The sequence below is a fragment of the Anomaloglossus baeobatrachus genome, chromosome 6, assembly GCF_048569485.1.
Source record: "Anomaloglossus baeobatrachus isolate aAnoBae1 chromosome 6, aAnoBae1.hap1, whole genome shotgun sequence".
NCBI classification, from domain to species: domain Eukaryota; kingdom Metazoa; phylum Chordata; class Amphibia; order Anura; family Aromobatidae; genus Anomaloglossus; species Anomaloglossus baeobatrachus.
In genome coordinates, this window is record NC_134358.1 from 9,120,313 (window position 1) to 9,143,004 (window position 22,692).

Below are 22,692 nucleotides of genomic sequence, written 5' to 3' on the forward strand. Positions count from 1 at the left end.
GGGGACAGTATTGCTGATGTATGTAAAGCGCTGTGGAATTAACAGAGCTATATAAATGAATAAATATATTATATATCCCACCCCTAACAATCTGTTTCCCTGCTTCCCGATACATATTCTACCCCAAATTAGGAAAATTAGAGAACACACTATTTTCCAAATGTTGCGGTCCTTGTTTTGTCCTATGTGATTAGATCCTAACATGAGGAAACGCGCAGGATTTCCACTTTTTTCATAAATTGAATTTATTGTAAAGCACAAAAATAAAAAGATAAATGAAAAAGACACAGATCGAAATTAGAGAACACTGTCGATCCCTGCAAGTTATTGGTGTTAACACTAGAACTACTGAGGTAGTCATTTTGACTACTTTGCACCATGTATTTCTATATAGGTGTCACGAGTCCAGTAGTTCTAGTGTTAATTAAAGGAAATTAGCACCAGGTGCAGATTATCTGACAATCCCTATGTAACTGGCACCGAACATTCCAGTTTGGACTTTCCCCTTCTAAAGTGACTGAAACCCTCCGGCAGCAGGTTGTCCAGATGAAGGCCAAAGGGGTGACCCTATCAGCCATAGCAAGAGAAGTTGGTCATTCCAAGTCTGTGATTTTGAGATTACATCACAAACTTAAGTCCCCCAAGAAGGCTGGTCACCCTCTAAAGACAAGTGCAAGAGAAGACAGTATAATGTAGAGACTCTCCATAGAGAGGACAGGATAATGCGGAGAATTCTCCATAGAGAGGACGGGATAATGCGGAGACTCTCCATAGAGAGGACGGGATAATGCGGAGACTCTCCATAGAGAGGACGGGATAATGCGGAGACTTTCCATAGAGAGGACAGGATAATGCGGAGACTCTCCATAGAGAGGACGGGATAATGCGGAGACTCTCCATAGAGAGGACAGAATAATGTAGAGACTCTCCATAGAGAGGACGGGATAATGCGGAGACGCTCCATGTGAAGTTTGTGTAAATCTGTGTTAGCTGCACTTCTCCTTTGCGGAGACAATCCATCCACCTCACCGGTGTGGCATACCAAGATGCTGATTAGACATTGCGGTCTCCACCGGACTGCAGGCCCTCATTGTAACCGGCTTGAGTGGGCAAATGCTCAGATTCGATGGCGTCTGGCACATTGGAGAGATGTTCTCTTCACATGATTCCTGTCTTTTGCTGTACAGGTGAGATGCAGACTGTACGGCGATGTGTGGGTGAGCGGTTTGCTGACGTTATGAATCGAGTGGAGCATGGAGGCGGTGGAGTTACTGTATGGGCCCGGTGTATGTTATGGACAATGAACACAGGTGCATTTTACCGATGCCATGCTGCATGCACAGAGATGCTGTGCCGATATCCTGAGACCATTGTTGTGCCATCACCGCATATTGCGGCTGATAATGCGCAGCCCCTGGTGCAGGGATCTGTACGCCATTCCTGGAAGCTGAAAACACCCCAGTTCTTGCATGGCCGGCATGTGCCAAATGGCAGCCTTTACCCCGATCACCAGATCACGGCAGATCAAAGGCTGAAAAGATCATGAATTCAGCAAATTATCTTCATTCCAAATAATCAGCGGATGGGAGCGCGGGCATTTCAGACACTGCTTGTTGGAACGTCCCTTCAAATTTACACATGAATGGCTCAATAAAACGTCTATGTATTTGGATGAATTCATCATACAATCAACAGGAAATCAGCCCCCTGCACCATCAGCTGCAAAAAAGCCCCAAAACATCTGTTTTTGAGGGTGTTTTATAGTTTGCTGAATATGATCCGCCCGCAATGCTTTATTTTTGCTTCTTCTAACACTTGCTCTGTTCCCCGTGAACAAAAAGTTGGGTTTCATCCCTGAAAATTACCTTTTTCCTCTGGCTAGTTGTGCAAGATTTATATTGTTTTGCCCATGCAAGTCGTTTTGCCTTCATTGGAGATGTCAGTTGTTTCTTTACTGGCTTTGTTGCCCTCCGACCCAACTTCCAGACGCCTGCGCCGTACAGTGGAGTCGCTAACATCAATACCTGCAGCGAACGCGTCTCTTTGGAGGTTTTTTACTTGTGTTTCTTGCATTAATTTTACTATTTCTGATAAGTGTTTTATCAGTTCTTGGTGTCGTTTTCCTTTTTCTTCCACATTTCCCTTTTCAAAGCAGTTAAAACTGGTTTGAATCACTGACTGGTAACCAACTTACGAATCTACTTAAAGGGAACCTGTCAGCAGAAGTTTCTTCCAAAACCTATAAGCTTCCCCCTCTGCAGCTCCTGGGCTGCGTTCTAGAGAGGTTCTTGTTATTGTGCCCCATGTGAGACCAAAATAAAGACTTTATAAAGTCTTACCTTTTTGTATGGCAATCTTTTTTTTTTTTTTTTTTTTTATAGTCACGGGGGCGGGCTTTCTGGCGTCCGTTATTCTCCCTCCTGCCACCTTAGGTCGTCCCCCATCGCTCATTTCAATACTGAGGACACCGCCCAGTGCTCCCGAGGTCTCGCGCATGCGCCGTGCCACACTCGCAGTACTGTGCACTGTGCACAGTGTGCCCGCTGGTGACGTGTTGCGCAGGTGTGAGATTATGGGCGGCGCTGTGATTGTCATCAGCAAGTACCCACCCATAATCTCTTGCCCGTGCTTTCCCCTCTGCCTCCACCGTTCTGCGCAAGCGCTGGCCAGATGGACCCTGTTGATCGGTGGTGTCCTGCTCCGCTCCTCCCATCTATTTCCTGCTCCAGGGAAACATGGGTAAGAGGTGACGTGGGTTCATCTGGCCAGCGCTTGCACAGAACGGTGGAGGCAGAGGGGAAAGCGCGGGCAGGAGATTATGGGCAGGTACTTGCTGATGACAAACACAGCGCCGCCCATAATCTCACGTCTGCGCAACACGTCACCAGCGGTCACACAGTGCACAGTACCGTGAGAGTGGTACGGCGCATGCGCGAGACCTTGGGAGCACTGGGCGGCATCCTCAGTATGGAATTGAGTGATGGGGGGGGACGGCCTAAAGCGGCAGGAGGGAGAATAACGGACGCAAGACAGCCCGCCCCCGTGACCATAAAAAAATATTTGCATACAAAAAGTAAGACTTTATAAACTATTTATTTAGTTCTTAAAGGGCGCATAATAACAACAGGAACCTTGCTAGAACGCAGCCCAGGAGCTGCAGAGGGGGAATCTTTTAGGTTTATTACGAAATTTCTGCTGACAGGTTCCCTTTAAAAAAATGCTTTGTGCCAATTAATTTGCACAGCGCTGTAATGCACCACGACGCAGGTTTACAGGGGTGTGCCACAAAATCGAGCGTCCGGGCCCTGCTGACCCTTAGTGCCGACCATCCGTGTACCCCGGGGGATTATCCCAATCACAGTAAATGATCATTCACCCTCCATCGGTTTTAAAAGATATTTTTTTTTATTTAATTTATCAGCCTCCCCATGGAAGGGATTGTAACGGACATCCAGCACTGTGTGTTTCGATTTCTTCCGCAGTCCCTTTTCCTCTAAGGTGGATGATGAACAGATCGAGAAGCAAAAACAAAATAAAAATAGAAAGGACAAAAATCTGTGACGCCGGGAGCCGAGAAATAATATTACAATGGAGTTATCTGTCCAAGTGCAGCTTCAATTGTCAGGAGGCAGGAAAGGGACGGAGCGTCGTCCGGATCTCACCGCCGAGGCCGCCAACGAAGATCACGAGGGTCCGACAGACATACAATCATCCCGCTTACTTTGGTGGTTTATAGACGATCTTCCTGGACTTCAGCACGGTCCACCGGTGTCTCTTCATGTAGTAGAGAACAGAGATCAGGAAGGACGACATGAGAACGATCTGGAGGCAGAAAGGAGACAATGAGGAGGCGCACAGCACAGGGCAATGCTTTATTTACTGCTTTTGATGGCAGGTTATGGAAGGTTACAGGGGTCTGGAAAAACTAATCTCATATATTGTGGGAGACACGTTTGAGCTAACAGACCCCAGAGCGGTGGCACGGCAGAGATGCCCAATCTGCGAATGGGCCCAAGTAGTGAGCCGCTGCCGGCAGAGGTCCCTGCACATGGGCTCATCATCATAGATTTGTATAAGAGATCAAAAAAAAAAAAAATAGCGGCACTGGCGGGTTCTCGAAACAACCGCCATCCACATAAATGGAAGGAGATGACCACCATATGGTTGACCACAGGGGCCCCACACCGCTGGTAAGTGGAGCCCATCACCTCATTGATAAGAATCTCAGGTGAATTGTCACAATCACCACCTCCGAGTTTTCGAAATACCACATCCTCCCCATCAGAAAACTCACTTTAAGGCCCATGCGCTTGCGATCATCGTGCTCTGGCTCGGAGGCCCATCGCAAGAACGTGCAGACGTCTTTAGCCACTTGAGACATTGTTGCCGGAGTTCCTGGGTAGAAAAAGCATCAAGAGTCACTAATAGGTTCCCCGATGGTAGAAATAGAAGAAAATTCACTCAAAATTAAACGTATGTACACAGTGACTGCACCAGCAGAATAGTGAGTGCAGCTCTGGAGTATAACACAGGATCCATAACGTATGTACACAGCGATTGCACCAGCAGAATAGTGAGTGCAGCTCTGGAGTATAATACAGGAGGCAACTCAGGATCAGTAATGTAATGTATGTACACAGTGACTGCACCAGCAGAATAGTGAGTGCAGCTCTGGAGTATAATACAGGAGGTAACTCAGGATCAGTAATGTATGTACAAAGTGTCTTACTACTACATAATATACGTTTTAGGATCCGTTACGATGTCTCGCAGTGAGGAGCAGTCGGTCACACTGTTATTCTCAGTGCGGGGTCACTGTACTCTCTACTAACCCCTTAACGACCATGAGCAGTTACATCCTAGCGGTCAGCGTTAATCCCCACCTGCTGTGGGCGGGGATCCACGCACGTCAGCTGATTTATACAGCTGACATTTGTGCCTAGAAGGTACGAGTGGAATCGCTATCCATCCGTACCTCTTAAATGGAGATCGCGGTAAATCTGTATTCACAGGCCGAAACCAGAAGTCACGTGACGTGATGACATTGATCCGGTGGTTGTCATGGTAGCACAGGGTCATGTGATGACTCCTGTGCTCACATGACTCAGGTCCTGTAAGAAGCAGCTGAGTACTGCCTGTTACAAGAGATGATTTGGTCCTGGCTCCTGGTCTGAGCGGTGCTGCTCTGATTGGGAGAAATGAATGAGTGATCAGACTGCTGATCCTTATAGCCACTTAAAGGGAACTAGTATAAAAACAAACAAACAAAAAAAAAAAACACAACCTAAAAGTTCAAATCACCCCCCATTCGCCCCATTGAAAATTAAAGAGTTAAAAAAAAAATACACATATTTGGTATTGCCACATTCAAAAATACCCAATGAAAATATAAAATCAATTAATCTGATCAGTACACTGCGTAGCGGCAAAAAAAATTCAAAACGGAAAAATTACGTTTTTGGTAGCCACAAAATGCAATAATAGGCAATCACAACGTAGCAACGGTGCAAAAATAGTTCCATTAAAAACATCAGCTCGAGACGCAAAAAATAAGCCATCACAGAGCCATCGATCCTGAAAAACGAGAACGCTTCAGGTTGTGGAAAATGGCGCAAAACGTACAGCTTTTCAGACAAACTTCTGATTTTTTTTTAACCCCTTAGATAAAAGTAAACCTATACATGTTTGGTGTCGACAAACTAGCGCCTACCTGACGCATCACACCCACACATCAGTTTTACCATATAGTGAACACTGTGAATAAAATACCCCAAAAACAATCATGCAATCACTTTTTTTTTTGCAATCTTTTCGCATTTGTATTTTTTTTGCTGTCTTCCAGTATACTATACGGTAAACCTTGTGGATTTAAAACTACAACTTGTCCCGCAAAAAACGAGCCCTCACATGACCATATTGATGGAAAAATAAAAAATTACGTCTCTCGGAAGAAGAATGGCGAAAAAAAAAAGAAAAGCGCAAAATTGGCCGGTCGTGAAGGGGTTAATCCCACCTACCATCGTCGTACTCCAGAACCTCGTTGTAGATCGGAGGGGCCATAGCGATGGCCTGGCCCACGAAGTATGGGTTGAAGTACAGTCCTTCCCTCAGAGAGACCCCGGCTGGAGGGTCACAGTATCCCGTGAGCAGAGAAAAGATGTAATCCTCTCCTCCATGTCTGAAAATACAAGATCAGGTCAGAAAATCCAGCACAGGACTGGTGATGGGCAATATAACGCCCTGAAAAGTATTCACACCCTGGACTTTACACTGCGGTTGTGTGGTTTAGAGGATGAACAATTACGCAATCAGCTATGGTTAAGGACAGATGTGATCAAGTTCTCCTATTGATCGGGGGAGGGTCACTAGATCTAGTATACACCCCCTGCGGGTCTATGTTGTACAATTAGGGTCCGATGTGAAGACCTTACAGGCCGTATAACAGCGGCAGGGCATGCTGTGGTATGTACAGGCTGCGCAGTACCTGGCGTTGGCAATGTAGCTGAGATCGGGGGGCAGCGCCCCATTGTTGGATGCTCTAGCGGCTTCAGGGTTGGGGTACGGCTTTGGAAACCGATCTGACAGCTTCCCAGGACGGGTAAACATCTCTCCGCTCTCATCGGGGCCGTCCAGGATCTCAAACTAAAAGACCAAATAAGCGGCTTCTATAAATCCAATAATGGGGTCTGGGGTGAAGGGAAAGGCCCGGAGGTCGGCTGAGCCCACACTCACCTCCTCAGCGAGGGCCTTGGCTTCAGCCTCTGTGTGAGACACGCCGACCAGGTTCCTGAAGGCGAGGTAGTCCATGCTGTGACAGGCGGCACACACCTGCTTGTACACCTGATAGCCGCGGCGGACGCTGAGTGGGACAGAAGAAGCGGAAGAGTCACATCCTGCTACCTACACCGAACGGTTCACCTCAGGCAGCTGCGACCCACCCTGGCCCCCAGTCATCCTGAATGCACTGGCAAGGTCCACATCAACCAGCTGCCAGCGAAACCTCCTTTAAATATTTTACGGTGCCATTAGGGGCATCATAAAGGGACGAGGTCCGACCTCAGGAAATTACCTGGCGTGATCCAGGGAGGAGAGGAAACCGCCGTGGCTCCAGGGGTAGCCCGGAGCGTGAAGTTCCATGTCAGTGGCTTTAACAGAATTGTGGAGAGCAAACATCAATCCTGCTCCTCCGGCGGCGACGACACCGATGGTGGACAGAGCTAGTCTCCTGCCCCGGGACAGAGAGGAGAATGACATGTTGGCCTGCAACAAGCGGAAAGAATGGGTTAAATCAATGTAGGGTTAAATCCCGGACAGGGATCCTACATGCCGAGAGCCAGACTGATCTCAACCGCTGCTTACTATATGACTGTCCGGGTGAGGCTACATCTGCCATTCTGTCCATCAATCAGGAGGCTCAGGATGAGCGTTGTGGGAGGACCGTGACTATGAATGAGGAATATATGACCTGTACACACACACAGGCAGTGAATCAAGGCGACATGTAGACGCCGAGGACTCTGGTGGAGACCTGGGGTCGTCTGTGTGAAGCAGCGTCTGCAGGTCGTGGAGGGCTTTATTCACCCCGGTAGAGGGCAGCACTGACCGGCAGGGGCATTGCAGGCAGTCTGGACACTTCTCATCGGCAGATGCCAAGTGGAGTAAACGTTCAATGGCTGCAAACAGCGAGAGCTGATCTGCATATAGAGCCCACGAGGGAGCCAGCCGTCTGTAAACCCCTGCCGTCCATCAGTCTGGCATCCGATACTCTAGAAAGCATTGTGCTGCGGGGTGCGAGTGGCCGGTCACAATGAATTCACCCACACTAAGCTGTGACGTCGTGGCAGCACACGGCAATCTGCCAGCGTCATCCGCGTCATGGCTAAAGTCTGTTGCCCCAATGTGCTCAATACAGTAAAAAAGAAAAATCAACCTATCTCTGAGACCGGGGCCACTCCAAGCGCTGCGTCCCCAGGGCCGCAGATCATCACAAGCTCTGCAGACTATCAGCCCAGAGCGGCACCAGTCCAGGAAGTTCACATTTAGAAAGGCGTGTACCATAATAGACAACCCCTTTAAGGACATCATTGCATTTGTGCAATGTTTTGGTGCAAATATAGTGACATTTCATGGTCATATAAGCCTCAGATGTATTTCATATTGTGTCACACATTTCAGCAGTGTTCAGTGACTGCGCTGAGGATCTGCTGCTCGGTGGTGCATGGATGCGAGGTGCGCATGCTCGTCCTCTGCTCCAGTCTTCTATGGGACTGAGCACAGCGCTCAACTATATCCAGGAGTTGAGCATACGCACCTCATCCATGCAATGTCTTCAAGATCACTGGGGTCCTACTGCTTGTCCTCTGACACTTCTTGTCTATGGGTCTGCCTTGTACTGAATGTGTGCATGCTCGGCCTTCGCTGCCAAAAGTCTATGGGTCTGTTCCATCCTGACTGTGCGCATGCTCGATCTCTGTCCCATCCTGATTGTGCGCATGGTTGGCCTTCACTGCCCATCGTCTATGGGTCTGACTTTTACTGATTGTGTGCATGCTCAGCCTCCAACACTCATCTGTGGGTCAATAGCAGACACCCCCGCGCACTGCAGTCCTATAGAGAATGAATGAGCAACACAGCTCCCCGTTATGATGATGGTGGGGACCCCATAATCAGACTCCCACCTTACACATAGGGAGTGGCCGCGGTGCCCCAATACGATGATGACAGGGTCCCCGCACTCTGACCCCCGCCTTACATAGGGAATGGCTGCAGCGCCCTGATCTGACGATGGCGGGGTCTCCGCAGTCTGATCACCGCCTTACACAGGGAATGGCTGCAGCGCCTCCATATGGCAATGGTGGGGTCCCCGTAGTCTGATCACCACCTTACACAGGGAATGGCTGCGGCGCTCTGTCATGATGATGGTGGGGTCCCCGCAGTCTGATCACCGCCTTACACAGGGAATGGCCGCGGCGCTCTGTCATGATGATGGTGGGGTCCCTGCAGTCTGATCACCGCCTTACTCAGGGAATGGCCGCGGCGCTCTGTTATGATGATGGTGGGGTCCCCGCAGTCTGATCACCGCCTTACACAGGGAATGGCTGCGGCGCTCTGTTATGATGGTGGTAGGGTCCCCGCAGTCTGATCACCGCCTTACACAGGGAATGGCTGCGGCGCTCTGTTATGATGATGGTGGGGTCCCCGCAGTATGAACCAGCCTTACTCAGGGAATGGCCGCGGCGCTCTGTTATGATGATGGTGGGGTCCCCGCAGTCTGATCACCGCCTTACTCAGGGAATGGCTGCGGCGCTCTGTTATGATGATGGTGGGGTCCCCGCAGTCTGATCACCGCCTTACTCAGGGAATGGCCGCGGCGCTCTGTTATGATGATGGTGGGGTCCCCGCAGTCTGATCACCGCCTTACTCAGGGAATGGCTGCGGCGCTCTGTTATGATGATGGTGGGGTCCCCGCAGTCTGATCACCGCCTTACACAGGGAATGGCTGCGGCGCTCTGTTATGATGATGGTGGGGTCCCCGCAGTATGAACCAGCCTTAGGCCCCTTTTACACATCAGGTTTTTGCCGTCAGTCACAATCCGTCATGTTTTGAAAAAATGGATCTGGCAACTGAGGATGCTGGATCTGTTTTTTTTCTCATTGTATTAGCGACAGATGGCCTCACGTTTCATCCGTTGTTCGACAGATCCATTGAAAATTGTCCTGCCGACGGACAAAGTAACTTTTTGGTCTACGTCGAAAAATTGGACAGCGACGGATCCGTCACCGTCCCTCGTTTGGTAAAATTAAAGCCTCTGGGCCTAGGATCCGTCAAATGATGGAATCCAGCGACGGATTCAGTTGTTTTTTTTTTTAACTGAGCATGCTCCAATTATTTAGGGCTCATTCAGACGACCGTTCCACAACTGCCCGCACTGCAGTGTGCCAGCTGCCGCGGGGATGATGAGCTTTGCTGTTAGGTTAGTAAAGTTCATTACCTACAGTGATGAAGTCCTGCACTCCTGACGTCAGCACTTGTCACTGACTTCTATGCCCGCCGCGTCCTCTCGCAGGAAGCCCGAGACTGTGACTAGTGGTGACGTCACGGGCAGCTCACGATACTTCGCTTGTGAACGCCGCGGTCATTGAAGTTAGTGACGAGTGCTGACGTCAGGAGTGCAGCGGTTTCCATCATCGCAGGTAATGTACCTCGCTAACCTCCTGAAGTCAGCGCTGGTCATGCCCTGTAGTGACCTGGGCTGACCCTATTGATGTTAGCTCAGGTCACTGCACTGCTCTCCCAGCCAATGGGGAACATTGTGCTCTTCATTGAATAGGACAGTGAGTATTGATAGTCGTGGGACCCCCTTATAGGATTACGCCGGACCTGGATTTGATTTGTTTTTTTTTTCCCTCCAATAAATTGGTGAAAGAGGGAATGCGTTGGGGACGTTTTTTTTCAAATAAATTTTTGTCATCTATTATATATATATATATATTTTTTTTTTATATTACTGACTGGGTTAGTGATGTTGGCTGATACACGCCGTCACATCACTAACACCAGGGCTTGATGCCAGGTGACATTACACATCTGGTATCAACCCCATATATTACCCCGTTTGCCACTGCACCAGGACATTTTGGATGAGCTGGGTACAGTCCCGGGACTGTCGCATCTAACAGACGCGGCAGTCTGACCCCCGCCTTACACAGGGAATGGCCGCAGCGCCTCGATATGACGATGAAGGGGTCCCTACAGTCTGACCCCCGCCTTACACAGGGAATGGCCGCAGCACCTCGATATGACGATGGTGAGGTCCCTACAGTCTGACCCCCGCCTTACACAGGGAATGGCCGCAGCACCCCGATATGACGATGGTGAGGTAGGTCCCTACAGTCTGACCCCCGCCTTACACAGGGAATGGCCGCAGCACCTCGATATGACGATGGTGAGGTCCCTGCAGTCAGACCCCCGCCTTACACAGGGAATGGCCGCAGCACCCCGATATGACGATGGTGAGGTCCCTACAGTCAGACCCCCGCCTTACACAGGGAATGGCCACAGCACCCCGATATGACGATGGTGAGGTCCCCGCAGTCAGACCCCCGCCTTACACAGGGAATGGTCGCAGCACCTCGATATGACGATGGCGGGGTCCCCACAGTCAGACCCCAGCCTTACATAGGGAATGGCCGCAGAGCCCCGATATGACTATGGTGAGGTCCCTACAGTCTGACCCCCGCCTTACACAGGGAATGGCCGCAGCACCCCGATATGACGATGGTGGGGTCCCCACAGTCAGACCCCCACCTTACACAGGGAATGGGCGCAGTGCCTCGATATGCCGATGGTGGGGTCCCCACAGTCAGACCCCCACCTTACACAGGGAATGGGCGCAGTGCCTCGATATGCCGATGGTGGGGTCCCCACAGTCAGACCCCCACCTTACACAGGGAATGGCCGCAGCACCCCGATATGACGATGGTGGGGTCCCCACAGTCAGACCCCCACCTTACACAGGGAATGGCCGCAGCACCCCGATATGACGATGGTGGGGTCCCCACAGTCAGACCCCCACCTTACACAGGGAATGGCCGCAGCACCCCGATATGACGATGGTGGGGTCCCCACAGTCTGACCCCCGCCTTACACAGGGAATGGCCGCAGCGCCTCGATATGACGATGGTGGGGTCCCCACAGTCTGACCCCCACCTTACACAGGGAATGGCCGCAGCGCCTCGATATGACGATGGTGGGGTCCCCACAGTCTGACCCCCACCTTACACAGGGAATGGCCGCAGCGCCTCGATATGACGATGGTGGGGTCCCCACAGTCTGACCCCCACCTTACACAGGGAATGGTCGCAGCGCCTCGATATGACGATGGTGGGGTCCCCACAGTCTGACCCCCACCTTACACAGGGAATGGTCGCAGCGCCTCGATATGACGATGGTGGGGTCCCCACAGTCTGACCCCCACCTTACACAGGGAATGGCCGCAGCGCCTCGATATGACGATGGTGGGGTCCCCACAGTCTGACCCCCACCTTACACAGGGAATGGCCGCAGCACCCCGATATGACGATGGTGAGGTCCCCACAGTCTGACCCCCGCCTTACACAGGGAATGGCGGTATTTGGGAGAGAACATTACGCAGCTGAGGTGACTACAAGGAAGATTTGGGGCAGATTCCGCCATCTTGTATATTTGGGGGCCGCTGTGTACATTGGGGTCCGGCACATCAGGCTCCTGCAGAACTACAACTCCCAGCATGGCCCAGTGTTCAGACACATCTGTCAGCCGCTGCGGTATTCGCGCCCTGTCTGCGCCTCCTCCCCCCGGACATGAGCCCGGAGCTCGCACCCGCCGTGTCCCGCTGCCCCGGCCTGCCGCTCTCCCCCGGTGACCTTCATTCACCGCCCGGTCACCGGCTCCCCGCTGCGCCCGTCACCCCGCGAGACCCCCGCCCCGCTCCATCTCCTCCCCCGGCCCCCTCTCACCTGAGGAGCCACGGGCCAGGCCGCTCGCCCTCCCAGCTGCTGACCCGCCCGCAGCGACCTCCGGAACAGCAGACACGCCGCCGCCATCTTTCCCGGCTAGAAGGGAAGTCCCAGCACCTGCGCCCGCCCTGACTGACAGCTGTGACGTCACCTCCGGCCGCCATCTTACTGCACCTCCAACTGGAAGGGCACCTGGCGCTGGAGTCAGGACGGGTTGAGCAATATGGCCGCTGCGTCCTTGACTGTGCGCAGGCGCGGGTCGTTCTGCGGTGCTCTGGTCACATGAACATTCTCGGCGGGAACCTTTCCATGTATGGCGGCCTCACAGCCTGAGGGCGACGCCACAAAGGAGACACAACCAGGGCTGTAACCAGTGTCCAGCTGTGAGGAGGGGGCGAAAACTGACACAAATCCACAAACGTGACAGAGAAGCAGGAAAGGAGGCAGAAAAGCAGAAAACGTGACAGTCACAAAACGTGGCAGAATATAAGAAAACGGGGCAGAAAATCAGAAAATGTGACAGAAAATCACAAAACACGTGGCAGAATATAAGAAAACAGGGCAGAAAAGCAGAAAAAGTGACATAAAAGCAGAAAATGTGACAGAAAATCACAAAACACGTGGCAGAATATAAGAAAACGGGGCAGAAAAAGTGACAGAAAATCAGAAAATGTGGCAGAAAATGTGACAGTCACAAAACGTGGCAGAATATAAGAAAACGGGGCAGAAAAGCAGAAAAAGTGACATAAAAGCAGAAAATGAGACAGAAAATCACAAAACACGTGGCAGAATATAAGAACGGGGCTGAAAATCACAAAACGTCTCAGAAAATCACAAAACACGTGGCAGATTATAAGAAAACGGGCAAAAAAATCACAAAACGTGACAGAAAATCAAAAAACGTTACAGAAATTCACAAAACATGGCAGAATATAAGAAAACGGGGCTGAAAATCACAAAACGTGTCAGAAAACGGGGCAGAAAATCAGAAAAATGACAAAAAATCAGAAGATGTGGCAGGACTCCACAAAACATGACAGGAAATCAGAAAATGTGAGAGAAAATCAGAAAAAGGGGCAGAAAATCACAAAACGTCACAGGAAATCAGAAAACGTGACAGAAAACCAAAAAATGTGACAGAAATCCACAAACGTAACAGAGAAGCAGGAAAGGAGGCAGAAAATCAAAATGTGACAGAAAAGCAGAAAACGTGACAGTCACAAAACGTGGCAGGATATAAGAAAACGGGGCAGAAAAAGTGACATAAAATCAGAAAATGTGACAGAAAATCACAAAACACGTGGCAGAATATAAGAAAACGGGCAAAAAAATCACAAAACGTGACAGAAAATCAAAAAACGTTACAGAAATTCACAAAACGTGGCAGAATATAAGAACGGGGCTGAAAATCACAAAACGTCTCAGAAAATCACAAAACATGTGGCAGATTATAAGAAAACGGGCAAAAAAAATCACAAAACGTGACAGAAAATCAAAAAACGTTACAGAAATTCACAAAACATGGCAGAATATAAGAAAACGGGGCTGAAAATCACAAAACGTGTCAGAAAACGGGGCAGAAAATCAGAAAAATGACAGAAAATCAGAAGATGTGGCAGGACTCCACAAAACATGACAGGAAATCAGAAAACGTGAGAAAAAATCAGAAAAAGTGGCAGAAAATCACAAAATGTCACAGGAAATCAGAAAACGTGACAGAAAACCAAAAAATGTGACAGAAATTCACAAAATGTGACAGAAAATCAGAAAACGTGACAGAAAATCAGAAAACAAGGCAGAAAATCAGAAAACGGGGCTGAAAATCAGAAAACGTGAGAGAAATCCACAAGACATGACGGAAAATCAGAAAATGTGGCAGAAATTCACAAAACGTGACAGAAAATCAGAAATCGGCAGAAAATCAGAAAACGGGGCAGAAAATCAGAAAACATGACAGAAATCCATATAACATGATGGAAAATTAGAAAATGTGGCAGAAATTCACAAAACGTGACAAAGCAGAAAACGTGACAAAAATGTGGCAGAAATTCACAAAAAGTGACAGAAAATCAGAAAATGTGGCAGAAATTCACAAAACGTGACAGAAAATGTGGCAGAAAGTCACAAAAAGTGACAGAAAAATCAGAAAATGTGGCAGAAAATCACACAATGTGGCAGAAATTCAGAAAACGTGACAGAATATCAGAAAACAGGACAGAAATTCACAAAACGTGACAGAAAATCAGAAAACAGGACAGAAATTCACAAAATGTGACAAATTCTGAAAGTGTGACAGAAACACTGAAAATGAAAGATTACGGCATTATTACAAGCTTTGGAAAATGTGAGGCTAACGACCCAATTTGACATTTTTTGCCACAAGTCGGTGAACACGTACAAGAATCGCCGAGTGTTGCCCACATCTGGAGCGTATGAGCATGGCTTCACTCTTGTGAATCAGCCACGGAAAGAAGAGCCGACAATCAGCCACGTGGCCAATGGCGCAGACTCTATCGTACTCTGTAAAACATAAGAATATTAGATATTTGCCGAATAAGAGGGAATCCAAATTGCTGAACGAATCATCAACAATCTTAAATACGCAGATGATACAACATTGATAGCAACAAGCATATATGGAATTAAAGATTATTACAGAGCGTCAAGATGGAAAGCTCAAACATGTGTCTCCTTCTCAATACAAAGAAGACAATGACGATACTGACCTCTGCCAGGTACGACCGGGACACATCTGAGATGGACAGCGGCAAAATGGAAATAGTAAAGAATTTCAACCTTTCGGAGCAATGGTCACTCAAGATGCAGCGATGACACCAGTCGACAATAGGAGAATAGCGATGGCAAATCAACAATGAAGTCACCGGACAAGGTCCTCAAATCCAGGAACATTCACTGGTGATGAAGACACGGCTTCTACATAGTCTGGGCTCGGCTCCTACATAATCTGATCTTTTCTGTAGGCACATATGGATGCGAAACCTGGACGATAAAGAAATAAAACAAGAAGAATCAACATCTTCGAAATGTGATGCTGGAGAAGGATGTTATCAATACTATGGATGGTAAGACTAAACAATCAATTGAGAAACAAATCAAGCCAGACATGTCACCTAAAGATATGACTTGCCTACTTTGGACACAGAGAAGAGGGCAATAATAATAATCTATATTTTTATATAGCGCCAACATATTCTGCAGCGCTTTACATACATCAGCAACACAGTCTTCATTGGGGCTCACAATCTAAACTCCCTATCAGTATGTCTTTGGAGTGTGGGAGGAAATCAGAGAACACCCATGCAAGCATGGGGAGAACATTCCAACTCCTTGCAAATGTTGTCCCTGGTAGGATTTGAACCCAGGACCTCAGTGCTGCAAGACTGCAGTACTAACCACTGAGCCACCATGCAGTGCTAACCACTGAGCCAGGACTTTCAACCTCCTCGGATCAATGATTACTCAAGATGCAGTGTACGACATCGAAAGTCATCAACAGCTATGGGCAAACCAACAATGAAGTCACTGGACAAAGTTCTCAATTCAAGGCACATTTCACTGGTGACAAAGATGCGGCTCGTACATAGAATTTCACAAGTCCAATATATATATTCCCAACTCACCAAGCTTCAAAAAACGGAATATAAATTATTTGTAGGAAAAAGTAAATTTCCACACAAACTAGCCAAACATAGGACTAAAGCTGGGGTCACACATAGCGACGCAGCAGCGATAACGACGGGCGACCTGACCTTATCAGGATCGCTACTGCGTCGTTACATGGTCGCTGGTGAGCTGTCAAACAGGCAGATCTCACCAGTGACCAGCCCCCAGCCAGCAGCGACACGTGGAAGCGATGCTGCGCTGGTAACTAAGGTAAATATCGGGTAACCAAGGAAAGCACTTCTCTTATGTGTACTCCAGCTACGTGAGCAGGGAGCCGGCACTGGCAGCGTGAGAGCGGCGGACGCTAGTAACTAAGGTAAATATCGGGTAATTAACACGATGTGTATTCTGGCTAGGAGAGCAGGGAGCCGGCACTGGCAGTGTGAGAGCACACCGCTTAGTGCTGGCTCCCTGCACTCCTAGCCAGAGTACACATCGGGTTAATTACCCGATGTGTATTCCAGCTATGTATGCAGGGAGCCGGCACTGGCAGCGTGAGAGCAGCGGACGCTAGTAACTAAGGTAAATATCGGGTAGCCAAGGAAAGGGCTTCTAGGTTACCCAATGTTTACCGTGGTTACAGCTTACCGCAGGCTGCCAAACGCCGGCTCCCTGCTCGCTTCAGTTTGTTGCTCTCTCGCTGTCACAGCGATGTGTGCTTCACAGCGGGAGAGCGACAAGCAAAAAATGAAGCAGGACATTCAGCAACGACCGGCGACCTCACAGCAGGGGCCAGGTCGTTGCTGGATGTCACACACAGCCACGGGACGTCGCTACTACGTCACAGAAAATGGTGACTTAGCAGCGACGTCGTTGTCGCTGTGTGTGACACCACCTTAAAAGCTATTTTATTGACAAAAAATGATAACATTTACATAATAAAAAGAATACCACAGTAGAAAACAACAATAGAGGGACTGCCAAGTAGGCCATAATAACTATGGTAAGTATAAAATGAGAAAAAAACCACCCCAGACCACAGTTAAAAATATATATGCATACAGTATATCACTATACATATACTTAAGGTGTCTGTACTAAATGCCCAATACAATCAATGTGTCAAAAAATTTAGTAAAAAGTGTATGAATAAAAAATGCGCAGTTGTAGTATATTTGTAAGATATAACACACAAAATAAAGTATAAACTATATGCATATAGAGTAATACATTTACAGTGCATAGAATAATGAAACTAAAAGGGGCTTTACACGATGTCGCTCGTGAAAGCACCCACCCGCCCGTGGTGCACAATATCGCTAACACCTGTCACACGTACTTACCTAGCGACGTCGCTGTGGGCGGCGAACAACCTCTTCGTTAAAGGGGAGGTTCGTGCCCTTTCACAGCGATGTCACACAGCGGCCGACCAATAGAAGTGGAGGGGCGGAGAACAGCCGCATTAACGACACGCCCACCTCGTTGCCAGAGGACGCAGGTAAGCTATTGTTCGTCGTTCCCGGGGTGTCACACGTATCGATGTGTGCTGCCTCAGGAACGACGAACAACCTACGTCCACAACGACCAACGAGATTTTGAAAATGAACGACGTGTCAACGATAAGGTGAGTATTTTTGATCGTTAACACTCGTTCGGAGCTGTTACACACAACGACGTCGCTAACGATGCCGGATGTGCGTCACGAATTCCGTGACCCCGACTTCATATCGTTAGATATGTCGTTGCGTGTAACGGGGCCTTAACAGTGTTTGCACATTAGTACTAGGTTGTATACTAAGTACCGTATATGTAGTCATCTGTAGTGTCAAATAATGGCTATAATAGCAACGTTAAGTATAAAATGTGAGACCAGACCACAATGAAAATATATATGCACACAATGTATCCCTATACAATGTACTTCAGGTACATACAATACAATCAATGTGTCAAAAAATGAAGTAAAAAAGTGTAGGAATTATTAGTTCACAATTATAGTATGTTGCTAAGCAAATATATAACTGCACACTATAAAGTGGCATATAGTGTAATCAATTTCAAGTGCATAGAATAATAAAGCTAACAGTGTCCACACATTAGTACTGGGTAATATAGTAAGGCTATGTCCGCACTTTGCGTTTCCACCTGCGTTTCTGCTGCTTTTTAGGTCCGTTTTGAACTGCAGCGTTTTCTTGCCAAAAGGCATGCGTTTTGCTTTTCCATAATAGTCTATGGAAAATGTAGATTTCCTGTCTGCACTTTGCTTTTTAAAACGCTGCGTTTAACTTGCATAATTTGTGGCAAAAACCATGCGTTAAAAGAAGCAGCATGTCAATTGTTTTTGCCACTTTGGTTGCGTTTTGCTAACATTAAAGTCAATGAGAAATGACAAAAAGCAAGCAAAATCAAAATTCCAGCGTTTTACCTGCTTTTTAGGTGCAGAAAACATGCGTTTTGGACTAACAAAACGCATGCTTTTCTGACATTAGAATAATGGAATAACATGTCCCTTTACAGACACACATAGTCCGACAATTAAATTAAAGAAAAATTTTGATTTTATTGCTATTTTATCAATAAATATTATAAAACCGCAATAATTTCATGAACTATAACTATTTTCATTATTAATTCATAAATTATATGTTTTGGGTTTTTTTTCTCATTTTTCATTCTGTTTGACTATTTAATCTTTATTTAGTAGTGTCTTGATGTTCAAAACGCATCTGTCAAAACGCAAGGAAAAAGCATGTAAAAAGCACTGAAAACGCATCTATAACGCGGTAAATACGCATGTGTCTTTAGCGCTAAATTTCTGAAAAAGGCAACTTTGGCTAAATCAATTAATGCCAAAATGTGCGTTTAGAAATGCAACTAGGACGACGCAAAGTGCGGACATAGCCTAAGGCTTCTTTCACACATCAGTTTTTTGGCATCAGGCACGATCCGGGGAAAAAACTGATGCGACGGTTCTGGTGAAAAAACGGATCAGTTGTATCAGTTTTTTCCATCAGTTCCTTCAGTTTTTTGAAAGATCCGGTGTGATACTGAGCATGCTCAATTAAAAAAAAACGGATCCGGCCGCCGGATCCGTTGTTTGCCGCATTACGCCGGATCCGGCGTCCATAGGCTTCCATTATAAAACACGCCGTACGGCACCGGATTTTTTGCCGGACACAAAAACGTTCACTACAACATTTCATCTGGCTGCCGGACAAGTAAATTTTGCTGACAAAAAACGGATGAAACGCACGGCCATCCGGCACAATCTGGCGCTAATGAAAGTCTATTGGGAAAAAAAGGATCTGGCGGCAACAGACGCCGGATCCGTTTTTTTCATGTTTTTGCCGGATTGTGCCTGATGGCAAAAAACTGATGTTTGAAAGCAGCCTAAGGATATATATATTTCAAAAAACTGACCTGCACATCCTACAAGTGTGTATAGGTGCCAGCTGAAAAAACCTAGCAAATACAATATGGATACAGCTGCACACTAAATGCCATCAATGTATAAGGGAACTCTGGTACTGCATTACTGCTATATGAAAAAATGAGATTTTTAGTTTATGAATTGGCCAATGCATGTAAGGCCGGAAACCAACGGCAAGGTAAATCTCAATACTCCGGGTCCCTAACTAAAATGCCACTATCTAGGTTAAAATCATCCATGTCTGGTCAGCTAGACTAAAAATCTAACTTGAAATGCCACTATCTGGACTAACCTCCATGTCTGGGCAGCTAGGACTCCTGGTATAAGGATTATGAACACAGCCTGGTTTATAGGGCGGAGTGCTCAGTCAGAAAGAAACTGCAAATATTTAAAAAAACTGACCCGCACATACCAACAAGTGTGTACAGGTGCCAGCTGAAAAAACCTAGCAAATACAAAATGGATACAGCCGCACACTAAATGCCATCAATGTATAAGGGAACTCTGGTACTGCATTACTGCTATATGAAAAAATGAGATTTTTAGTTTATGAATTGGCCAATGCATGTAAGCCCGGAAACCAACGGCAAGGTAAATCTCAATATTCCGGGTCCCTAACTAAAATGCCACTATCTAGGTTAAAAACATCCATGTCTGGGCAGACAGACTACAAATCTAACTTGAAATGCCACTATCTGGACTAACCTCCATGTCTGGGCAGCTAGGACTCCTGGTATAAGGATTATGAACACAGCCTGGTTTATAGGGCGGAGTGCTCAGTCAGAAAGAAACTCACTGCAAATATTTCAAAAAACTGACCCGCACATCCTACAAGTGTGTATAGGTGCCAGCTGAGAAAACCTAGCAAATACAAAATGGATACAGCCGCACACTAAATGCCATCAATGTATAAGGGAACTCTGGTACTGCATTACTGCTATATGAAAAAATGAGATTTTTAGTTTATGAATTGGCCAATGCATATAAGCCCGGAAACCAACGGCAAGGTAAATCTCAATATTCCGGGTCCCGGATCCGGCAAAAAACGGATGAAACGCACGGCCATCCGGAAACAATCCGGCGCTAATGAAAGTCTATGGGGAAAAAAAAGGATCCAGCGGCAACAGATGCCGGATCCGTTTTTTTCATGTTTTTGCCGGATTGTGCCTGATGGCAAAAAACTGATGTGTGAAAGCAGCCTAAGTATATAAAGTCAGCTGTAGTGTCTAATAATGACCAGTAGATGGTGCTCAAGTATCGAGAGAGTTACACAAAAGGAATACGGACGCTGAACTAAGCTGCATCACGATATAACTGATACATAAATTCTATAGCCTCAATATGAAAGTATAGTAAATACCTTATTAGTGGTACAGCGGTGTTAAAATCAGATGGCTGTGGTGGTCCCTCCACCCTGACGTGCGTTTCTCCCAGGTTCAACGGGGGCATGTCAAAGTAGAGGAATCAGTTGTTTAAATGTAGAACCCGGCCAATCGCAGGAGGCAGTCACTCTGCATAGATAATGTGGTGCTTCACGCCCTAGCTAACGTCAACTGTGAAAATAATGACTTATTGTCGCGGTGTCCATGAACCGCAAAGTGGGTGTCACGCTCCAGGAAACAGGCGCATCCACAAATTATGGTACCTGTGTACGCCCAAAGAAAGTTTGAGGTGCGTTTATGCAATGTAGGCGCACTTCTATTACAGAGAAAACCACAGGCTATGATGAACTGTGAACTAGGCAATTACATACAAAGTGTGTGTGCATGTGTGAATGGATAAAAAATATGAAATATAAAAATATGAACAAAAATAAAAAACATGAATGAGCTGTGATAGAGGTGAATGTGTGTTAAATAATACACACTAAATAAATATACAAATACAAATTAAATTAGATAAAAAAAATTAAGGAATACATATAATAAATTATAACAAATAATAAATAAATAAATACATATTAAGAAATTGTATAAATAATAAATACAAAACAGAAAACTTAAAATCACATAAAAAATCAGAGAAGTGTTAATAAATAAAAACTACACCAATAGATATATGTACACATTCTAACAACATATAAAGGTAAAATACTACAACAAAAACACCAAATGAAATATAGACAGTAATATGTTATATAAAGGCACAAAAACACAAAAAATCTTGATTGAAGATTTCAGTTATCCATATAACTCCGGCTATGGCATCCGGGATAATTAGAAAAATGAGACTATAGAAAGCAAGAAGATAAAAGATACCAAAATTAGTATGAAAAATAAACACAACCCAAATCCTATTCCCACCTCTAAAATTAAAACAGTATCACACATATTTATAGGAATACTCTAATTTCAAAGAAAAGCACCAAATTTTTTTACTTCACCAAATTGGCGCACGCCTTACAAATCCTGCAGTCTTCCTGTGACTGTGGGAGTCACAGGAAGATTGCGGGAGACGGGTGCTAAATAGTGGCTATAAACAAGAGTATCCCGTAAGTTCTTAAAGCGTTTTGGCCACAATCATAGGTGTTGATGGTAAGATTTTTTTTTAGAATTGCATCAGATTGTAAGCTGTTCACATGGTTTTTAATTATATCTTTCGTAAGGTACCACTGATTATGGTAGGTACTAATGAAGCTTACCTGCTTATCATCCTTCTTTTGTTCAGGTTCATTTTTATAAAGAAGAATGTTTCTCGGAGTTGCTGCTGCCCTTAAGTAGCCTTAATTAATATCCTTCAGAATAGACTGTCGAGTTTCACATGAAAGTTCTCTATTTCTGGCCATTTTGAGAGTATAATGGAACCAACAAATGAAATGCTCCAGATTCTCAACTAGCTCAAAAGGAAGGTCAGTTTTATAGCTTCTCTAATCAGCAAAACTGATTTCAGCTGTGCTAGCATACATGCGCAAGGGTTTTCAAGGGATTTATAAACATCCATTAGCCTTCTAACACAGTTAGCAAACACAATGTACCATTAGGAGTGGTGGTTGTTCGAAACGGGCCTCTATACACCTATGTAGATATTGCATTAAAAACCAGACGTTTGCAGCTAGAATAGTCATTTACCACATTAACTATGTATAGAGGGGATTTCTGTTTAATTTAATGTTAGCTTCATTGAAAAAAAATGTGATTTTC

General features: G+C 46.4%; 1 protein-coding gene across 1 annotated transcript; it reads right to left on the reverse strand.

Annotated features, from left to right (window-relative positions):
• Positions 1-3,382: 3,382 nt before the first annotated feature.
• On the reverse strand, positions 3,383-12,612 carry CYC1 (cytochrome c1). Its single transcript, XM_075352703.1, has 7 exons — positions 12,499-12,612; positions 7,070-7,260; positions 6,733-6,859; positions 6,485-6,642; positions 6,018-6,178; positions 4,295-4,395; positions 3,383-3,822 (listed from the first exon to the last, which is right to left on the reverse strand). The coding sequence occupies exons 1-7, from the start codon at positions 12,583-12,585 to the stop codon at positions 3,718-3,720; spliced, it is 930 nt and encodes a 309-aa protein (XP_075208818.1). The 5' UTR covers positions 12,586-12,612; the 3' UTR covers positions 3,383-3,717.
• Between the last annotated feature and the right edge of the window lie 10,080 nt (positions 12,613-22,692).

Coding starts and splice junctions, on each gene's coding strand:
- CYC1 (XM_075352703.1), bottom strand. CDS start 12,585: ATGGCGGCGGCGTGTCTGCTGTTCCGGAGGTCGCTGCGGGCGGGTCAG. Junction 6,643..6,732: donor CCAAGGCCCTCGCTGAGGAG/GTGAGTGTGGGC, acceptor TTGGTCTTTTAG/TTTGAGATCCTGGACGGCCC. Junction 3,823..4,294: donor GCAAGCGCATGGGCCTTAAA/GTGAGTTTTCTG, acceptor TTCTGCCTCCAG/ATCGTTCTCATGTCGTCCTT.